The following is an 8,877-nucleotide window of genomic DNA, read 5'->3' as shown; positions in this document are numbered from 1 at the left end:
GATAAATTTAAAATTTTAATTATGGTGGGTGGCTAAATTTAAGACTAGAATCTCATTTAGGACAAAAACTTGTGTGAGACGATCTCATCGTTCGTATTTTGTGAGACAGATATCTTATTTGGGTCATCCATGAAAAAGTATTACTTTTTATGTTAAGGAAATTACTTTTTATTATTAATATCGGTAGGGTTGACTTGTCTCACAGATAAAGATTCGTAAGATCGTCTCACAAAATACATATTCTTCATAATTATGTATGGTTTTATTTAACCTGGGAACACTCCTTTTATTTTTAAATAATTAGTATAATATATTTAGATATTAGTAATAATAAATAAATCAAATAAAAATTTTGTAATAAAATTCATTTTTTTAAAAGAGTAAATGTCTTATTAAACGATATCGTGAATTTATATTTATGAATTTATTCGATTTGATATTTTTATATAGATTAAATTGAAATGAAGTTCATCATTTTTAAATTTAAACCATGTGCACATGCATTATCACTTTTGTGAAATCAACGGTAAGAGTGTACGAATTGCTCTGCTTCATGTCATATCAGAAGAAAATGGAGAAAAGGAACAGTGAGAGGAGTCCTCTCCAAGATCTCAATGGACTAATTCCGATGAATAACTCCAATTCCAATAAAAGCTTAAACCTCTCTTATTCAAGAAACAGAAGGCCCCATTTTTTCTCCAGATTAGCGAGCAATGCCAACGATTCAGCTGTTGGATCAAAGGCGGCGTTGCCCAGAAAACCTTTTTTGCAAAAATCCAAGAAGAACCAGCCTCTTCGCCTCGCCGAGTGGCAATCTGGTAAAAGATGCCCAAAACCAGTCTCCAAAAGTGGCCAAAGATCAACGCCTTCTGCTTTTGAGGTGAATTCCGTGCATAACTTGAAGAAAAAGTCCAAAGAATTTCAGACAAAAATGAATAATTCGCAAGAGACTTCTTCAGGTAATACACACGTGAAGCCATTCGAAAAACCTGGTTTTTTATGTGCATTTTGGCTGATGGGTCTGCTTTATATTTTGTAGAATTTGACGACAAAAGAAATGGGCTGCTCCAGGATTCATTTTCACGGACAGTTGATCATCTTGAAGCTCCTACTGTGAAAACACCTCCTGTTGAGGCCTCAGTCTCTCCAGATATCCAATTTCCTTCTGACTACAAGATGATTGTTTCCCAGTCAACAGAGCCACCTGTTTGTTACGCCGCTGGGCACCTTCTATCGGGTGTCGCTGATAAGAGAAAATGCAGGCGGAGAGGCAGTCTTAGAGGTTGTGAAAAGGTTAATCTTTTTCACGTTGAATTGGATGAGATCAATGATTCACAGGATTCTTCAATTCCTCTGCTTTCGGAGGGTTCAGTAAGGTGGCATGAAGATCAGGGAAATGATTCGAGAAACATCTTAGGCAAACGTAGAGTGATAAATGATAATGCTTCAGCCGCACTTGATTTGCCTTCTTCACCTTCTACGTTATGTGGAGATGCATCAGATTCGGTCTGGGATGATATTATTAGCTGCAATGTAAGTATCAGCACAGGTAATGTGGGGAATGATAAGAAAACCAGTATTATTACACATTATCCTGTTGAATTCCAGGAGTTTTTGGGGCCTTGGAACAATGAAGTGGATGAGTCCTTGTTGGCTGTTTCTCCTATTTATTCTTCTTGCGGCAAAGCTATTATAGATGATGATTCTGAATTTTCTATGGGTTCGTTAAGCAGTAGAAATGTCATTCAGACTCCAAACTCGGGTTCACACTCAGACTTGTGTGTTGGAGGGACAAATGTGGAGGTTGATGATTTTTTTTTATTTCAGTCTGAAAATGATTCAATACCAAAAATCCCATCCGAGAAAGATGTTGGTTTTGTTTCCTCTTGGATTTCTGACTCTACTTTAGAGAATTTGACTCTGTCGGAGATGAGGATATCATGGAAAGATGGAATATTTGGCAGCAGAAATCTTGAGGCAGATGAATTTGATTGCTGCCGTTGTTTGTCAGATGAAGAGATTGGCGTCGATCAGATCTATGTTCAACAGATAACTAAGCCAACTCCTAAGCTTGTTGAGGACATAGAAAATGACCTCGGAGCTAACAGTGATACGAAGAGACATTTTTCGGGGATTGCGTCTGGTGAAAATGAAGAGACAACAAATATGGGGAATGACGGTGATCTCTCTCCTCCTATTATTCTTGAATATGAACCCTGCATTTCTGTTAGAGGCAAGGAAAAGTTGCCCCTGCATAGGCCTAATACATGTGCGGAGTCCATATGCACCAGTGGAGGTGGTCACCTAGTTATGTCCAGCGATTCAGATTGGTCCTATTTCCATGATATTACTTGTTTAAGATCTAATAGTTACAAATAAAAGTAAGTTGCTTTTTGAAATTCATTTCGTAGTTTGAATTATCATTCTATATGGATTGCAAATTTAAATTTAAGAGACGAATTGTTTCTAGTACTTGTTGGCTCGAAAAGTTATAAAAACCAATTGTTTCCGGTAAACTAACATCTCTTATCTGGCTAGTGTCAAGCAGGATATAAGTCACATTCTGTTTAGTTTTATTTTATTATGTATGAATAAAACCGATCCAACAAAAACAAATAAGGGCATGGGGGTTCAATAAGGACAGTTTGTGCTTGCAAGTGGAGTAGCAAGTTCTTGGAAAATTGAGCAGTTCTTTTTCAACTTTTGAAAGTTTGGTGTGCTTTGTTTCGTGCCGCAATCAATCTCTTTGTGTAGCATGGCGAAACATGATGGAATAATATGAACCTAAGAATGGAGGTTATCCTGTATTGTTGAGATGTGATCCAAATAAAATGATGATTAGTAACAATTCCATTCTCTGGTTTTATATAGCCAAATATGAAAAACAACTAGCCTTGTATGGTGTATCAGTTTGTTGATGTGCCTGAAAATGGAAATTTAAGCTCACTGGAAAACATATGATCTAGACACCTATATTGTTGGATTATATGGGCTGGGTTCATAACATGCGTCCCAGATTACATCAATATTTGGATGAGATTAGAGTCTTACATGGATTATCTGATTGAGATGAATACGTTATTAATGTGGAGTTTCATCTAGAATCTAACAAGTCATGAGACGATAATAATACAAATATCTTGGTATTTTTCTCTCCTCATCTTTCTTGGTGTGGAATACTTGAGGTGCATTGTCGAGTTCAGAATAGGATTATGCTTCCCGTTGCGAAGGATAAATCAAATTTGCCATTCTGTGCAAAAAACCAGTATATAGATGTGACAAATGTAAATGCAGTCTGGAATTCTAAGAAAAAACGAACAGATAAATACACTTCAAACTTAAAAATTATTGCTGCTGCTTAGAACTTTGAAACAGGGTGACTGACAACTTGATCGTATATCATAGGTAAGTATCTTTCTTGTGATATCAGGACAAGATGTACTGCATCTCAATGTAGTCAACTTCAATGTCCTGAATAAAGACAAATGGCCAGCCATATATAACTCTGGCCATGGACCTATTTATAAAATACAACTCCACAAACATCCAATGAATCGATAAAACCAAGATCAAGACTGCATCATATATAAATAATACAGTTGGCCATATGATTGACCAACAGATCAGTTAAAACAAGTTGTCATGAATCACCACAGTGTTTTCCTGCATCTAATAGTTATCGTGCTTATTACTATTCAAGCGGCCATGGTTGATGGTACAGTACATATGAAGAGTGATCGTCTTTGCAAGCAATGCTCGGCTTGCGATGAAGATAGATGTCCTCCAAGTGAAACATATCCTCATATGACCGCATACGACAACACTCTTATTGCAGGTTCTTTACAATCTGATTATGTGAGCTTGGATGACAGAGGTGTTTACTCGGTGCCAAATATTATAGGCAGCGGCGGGTCCATGAATAATAACTCATATTTTGGGTGGGAGTCAACATCAGGCTCAGCTTCCGGATACCACAGGTAATCAAAAAATGTTCATTGCATTTTAGCTACCTTTTTAGGTTAACCTCGGAGCGTGATCAAAGATTTTACATCACCTTTTCAAGTATATCTTGACACAGTCAATTAAATTTTTTGAAAATTTCATTTACATGTCATTCAAATATATACTGTATTTGAACCGTCAAGTACCTTTATTTTTATATTACATGAGCACTGTAGAAAAAGTATTCTACATTGCTGCTCCTAAATTTGAAATTGCAAGTCACAAAAAATGGGCTGATACATGGATATTGATGGAAAATAATACAGATCAGAAATTGACATACTCTCTGTAGCGAAAGCAGCACCCGATGTGAACCAGTTTTGAACTGGTTTGCAAGCTCGTTCTGACTTTGAATGGATTCAAAGTTTCTTTCTTTTCAATAGAATATTACTCGAGTAATCCACTACTTTGCACACTTCAAATTCTTGGAGATCTATAATTTGTGATGCTTCAAGAATTAAAACGTGCTAAAATATAGAGAAATAAAAAAGAAATTATGTATGAACATTATGTTTCATCTCTACCAGTAATCCATCAGATAAGTACAATGAATTATTCAATGAGAATCCTATTCCATAACATACATGGATGTACCGGATCCCTCATCATGAGCCAAACACATTCGTCCCAAATAAAAACGAATTCCAGATCGAATCACTATTACAATTAGAGACTTCTAGTCGAGCACAAATCTACACGACTTCGAATTTCTCCTGCTGCAGTATATCCAGGTCCTCAATGTTTATTTGAATTCCAAAAGGTTTAAACTTTATCTCGTTGTAAAATTAAGCAGATTTAGGAACTACATGGACAAATGCTCGGATGGGGGTAGCTACCTCACATTGGACAAGCATGGCCAAGTGAGACTCCAAGCACTTAAATCACTAAAGTACTTGGCTGATGCAGACTGGAAATCAATCATCCCGCCCCCACAATTGAACCATGGCGAATTCAGATTCTGGGTTTCGGGTAGCACGGGAAAATGCCTCACAGTTTTCGGAGGAAAGAGTGCGAAACGAACAGTAGGCATTGCAGACTGTGAGTTCGATGGTTCCAACACATTCCAACTCTTTGCTTTCCGCTTTCACTACCACAAAGCTTTTTGTTGCTGCGGGAAGCACAATGAGTAATAATTATTCATACACAATACTCTATTTATTATCGTATCGATTAGGCTCTATACAGGCTCTGTGACTCAAGAATGTATCGAATGTCAAATTCTTGAATGGGAGAAATAAAAGAAGCATTATGTGTGCATGCATCTACTTCACGTAGAATTCGCATCTACAATTTAGAATTTTACCAGCTATCCGTTACTGCAAAATAAATTTGAGAAAAGAACGAAAAGTGACTGAAGATATATGTTTCCAAGCGTGAGTGAGTGCAAGAGGCGAGAATGCCAAGTAAACAAGTAATGTTTCACTTGGTAAGATAAATATATAATAAGTAATTATCAAGAAGCACTACTGTACTAGAAACTAAACAATTATTGGCTTCACTGTATGATATTTGTTTTTTGATACTTGTTTTTCGTACTTAAGTCAGAGCATAAGGCAGCAATATCCCCATTGTCACAGGGGAATTTGTTTCGAAATGGACGAAATAGGTTAGCATGACTGAAATATTACATGTATAGCCATGTTGATGGAATTATTACAATCAAGCAAACTCAGGTATATATGATAAAATTCCTTCGAACATAACCACCCTACTCACGAGCAACAACCACGACTTGCTTTCCAACGTTACGACCAGAGAAGAGCCCTATAAGGGCGTTTGGTGCGTTCTCTAGGCCTTCGGCTATGTCTTCAACGTACGTAATCTTTCCTTGTTTCATGAGGGGCAAAACCATCTCCAAATACTTTGGATAGTGGTGATAGTAGTCTAATACAATAAATCCTTCCATACGAATTCGTTTTGTCACCAAGCAGAACAAGTTCTTCACGCCTTCTTGCTCCTCAAGGTTGTATTGTGAAATCATCCCACAAACAGCAATTCGACCCTTCATTTTCATGTTAAGGAGCACTGCGTCGAGCATGTTTCCACCGACATTTTCAAAGTATATATCAATTCCATCGGGGAAGTACCTAATCATTGTAACAGCATCCAACATATGGCACATACGATGATAAATAACGTACAATGAAAAGGGAATGATACATTTGGGAAAAGAAAAAAGATAAAATGCGTGTGTAAAATTCAAGAAAAAGCTGCTTTTCGGATACAAGTGACATTACGTACCATAGTTTATCACACTAGATTATGGCAATACGAAGGTAAAATTTTCACCTTTTCAAAGCTGCATTCAAATCGGGTTCTTCTTTATAGTTGAAAGCATCGTCAAAACAAAATTTGTTCTTCAAAAGGTCCACCTTCAACAAAATAAATATCATCATAATCAAGCAAATAACAAGTACTGCAAAGCGTGGTATAAAGAAGAGTGTGTGCGCGCGGACGCATGTTTTTGAGGACGTCAATTACCTTATCTTTGGTTCCTGCACTTCCAACAACATAGCACCCAAACAACTTTGCAAATTGTCCGACAAGTTGACCAACAGCTCCAGATGCAGCGGAAATGAACACGGTCTCTCCCTTTTTGGGAGAGCAGACCTCATAAAAACCACAGTAAGCAGTAATTCCAGGCATGCCTAAGTAAAAGAGAAGTATACTGAATAAATAAAAAGAAGGCCGAGAATCAGTATTTAATTTTAATTTATTCAATTAGTCTCATTTAAAATCATAATCCAGTTGCACATTAAATTCTTTGTTTACCTAAACCATTGGCACAGTATCCAGAAAGGTATATCAATATATTTTTCGAGTTTAGAAAGTTTCATTCATTCTTTGGTATAGCTCATCTATCAGAGATCCTATATTCATCAATGGAGTTGTGGACTTCTTTTCCAAAACAAACTTATGTAACTTAACCTGAAAGATTGAGCGTGAAATGATTCATACTTCTATTCTGACGGTTTACTTTGTAGTTTTCATTGCTCAAAGCAATTCGAGTTCAAGTAATCAAGGCAACACGCACCATCCAAATGATGTTGTATCGATGAGCCAGGGTAACATACCAAGGATTCCGGTATAATAAGATAGAGGTACATCTGTATGCTGAATCTTATAAAGTCCCTCCGTAGATTTGATGAGGCTATACTCCTCCCAGCCTGTCATGCCCCAAATCAGGTCACCATTCTTGAAATTGGGATGAGTAGAATCCACAACTTTGCTTACTCCATATCCCATTATTGGCTGCATTTCAGAGAAAATATCAACACTAATATTTAAAAATCTAAAGCACCGGTTGGTTGACGCGTGAGGTGAGATGTTAACTATTTTTTAACTCCAATTATTTTAAAAGTTAAATCAAAAGTGGGGATGATCATTCACATCAAAGGGTGTCCAACGTAGTAACCAGTTTAAAGCACTCTCATAGTTATTCGCAGCTCCAATTTCCTTCATTAAAAAACGTGGTCCGTAGCTTTGAATGAAATTAATATATCCATACATGATATATTAGATTGAATTGGATTTGTTTATGTTATCAAACTAAAATATCTGTCATTTTAATCGATTGCAAAAAGATATACAAACCAAAATTGACGAGTTCGATTTCGTCCATCACAACGAAATCAAAAATTCATAAATCGAAACAATGAACACTTCCTCGCATTCTAGAATCTTATCACATCTATCATACAAATAAACAGCACTCTTAGACAATGTTCGATATGAAAGATGAGATTCAACGTTCATACATCATCCTTGTGTTTGACTCAAGTGGTGTCTCAAACAAAAATCATGATCAATTTCTTATTTGAGGGCTCGCCGTCGATTATTTTTTCCAGTCTCGAATAAAAACGAGATTCCAAAACTGTAAACTACTTACAGAGCCTGGCACAAAGGACTCGACGTAGCTTCCCTCCATTTTGCGCATGCGTGTGCGCATATAAGGGTCGCAAGACAAGTAGAGATTCTTCACCAAAACGGAGTTGTCGCAGCCATCCGGGACTCCGAGTTTGATAACCGAGGTTTTCAGAGACATATCAGACTCTTTCGGAAAACCCTTTACGTAATCTTTCAACACGATCATCTTGTTGCTCACTGTCTCCTCCCCCATTTCTCCTGTTTCTGGTTTTCTCCTTCGCTGTGCTTACAGAAGCATTTGTTGTCGTTGCTTCGGTTTCCTTCTTATTTCGGCCTTTTTTCCAATTCCTCCTCGTGATAATACTATGGCTTCCGTTGAATCATATGATTCTCGTTTATTTATTTATTTCACTTTGAGAATTGCGACAGCTCACTTTCGTAGGTTATTGGGTAAATCTTCCAATGGATAGCATGCATATCCCGTTAATTATGTAATATAATGAACAAATATTATACTCGTAATTTTGTCCGTTTTCATCTCGGTATTTTGGTGAATCACATGTTGGAAATTATACAGCCTTCGAAACAATTTCAGCTAAAAAATTATTTTCGATCAAATCGAAACACAGCAGAAGCGATTACATAATTTCATAAATTATAATCGAACATATGAATATAAATTAATTATGAATAAAAAAATTACTAGAAAACTAACCTTTTGTAGTTTTTTTCTTTTTCGCGAATCCGAGATGCGTAGAAACCACAGCCTTCCAGTACGATCCTTCCTATCGACAGTAGCGTGTGGGCACTCAAAAAAACGCAAATGCTAGAAATCAAAAATTTTTTTTTTAATTTTGTTCTCCACTTTATTTTCAACTCATGAAAAAGTAGAGAAAAATATTAATTCTTGCTTTTAGAGACCGCATATTTATATTAATTCAAAACCAAGAGTCCAAATCTTTTCCCAATTTGGACTCCAAAAAATCGATCATCACATCTAGGATAGGC

General features: G+C 36.6%; 2 protein-coding genes across 3 annotated transcripts; one reads left to right on the top strand and one right to left on the bottom strand.

Annotated features, from left to right (window-relative positions):
* Window positions 1-530: 530 nt before the first annotated feature.
* Window positions 531-5,203, top strand: LOC140985099 (uncharacterized). Of its 2 annotated transcripts, XR_012176697.1 has the most exons (4): window positions 531-959; window positions 1,040-2,381; window positions 3,836-3,977; window positions 4,796-5,203. XR_012176697.1 is itself a non-coding variant. In XM_073452855.1 (2 exons), exons 1-2 carry the CDS (start codon window positions 554-556, stop codon window positions 2,377-2,379), a joined length of 1,746 nt encoding a protein of 581 aa, XP_073308956.1. In that variant the 5' UTR covers window positions 531-553; the 3' UTR covers window positions 2,380-2,989. The 2 variants fall into 2 exon arrangements, 1 of the variants encoding a protein (XP_073308956.1); XM_073452855.1 differs by lacking the exons at window positions 3,836-3,977; window positions 4,796-5,203 and having other exon boundaries at window positions 1,040-2,989.
* A 266-nt stretch (window positions 5,204-5,469) lies between these two features.
* LOC140985100 (2-alkenal reductase (NADP(+)-dependent)-like) lies at window positions 5,470-8,239 on the bottom strand. The gene is made up of 5 exons (XM_073452856.1): window positions 7,892-8,239; window positions 7,077-7,254; window positions 6,484-6,650; window positions 6,292-6,374; window positions 5,470-6,089 (listed from the first exon to the last, which is right to left on the bottom strand). Exons 1-5 carry the CDS (start codon window positions 8,120-8,122, stop codon window positions 5,711-5,713), a joined length of 1,038 nt encoding a protein of 345 aa, XP_073308957.1. The 5' UTR covers window positions 8,123-8,239; the 3' UTR covers window positions 5,470-5,710.
* Window positions 8,240-8,877: the final 638 nt, after the last annotated feature.

Source organism: Primulina huaijiensis, chromosome 9 (genome assembly GCF_012295235.1).
Source record: "Primulina huaijiensis isolate GDHJ02 chromosome 9, ASM1229523v2, whole genome shotgun sequence".
In the NCBI taxonomy this organism is placed as follows: domain Eukaryota; kingdom Viridiplantae; phylum Streptophyta; class Magnoliopsida; order Lamiales; family Gesneriaceae; genus Primulina; species Primulina huaijiensis.
This window is presented reverse-complemented; position numbering and strand designations above follow the sequence as displayed.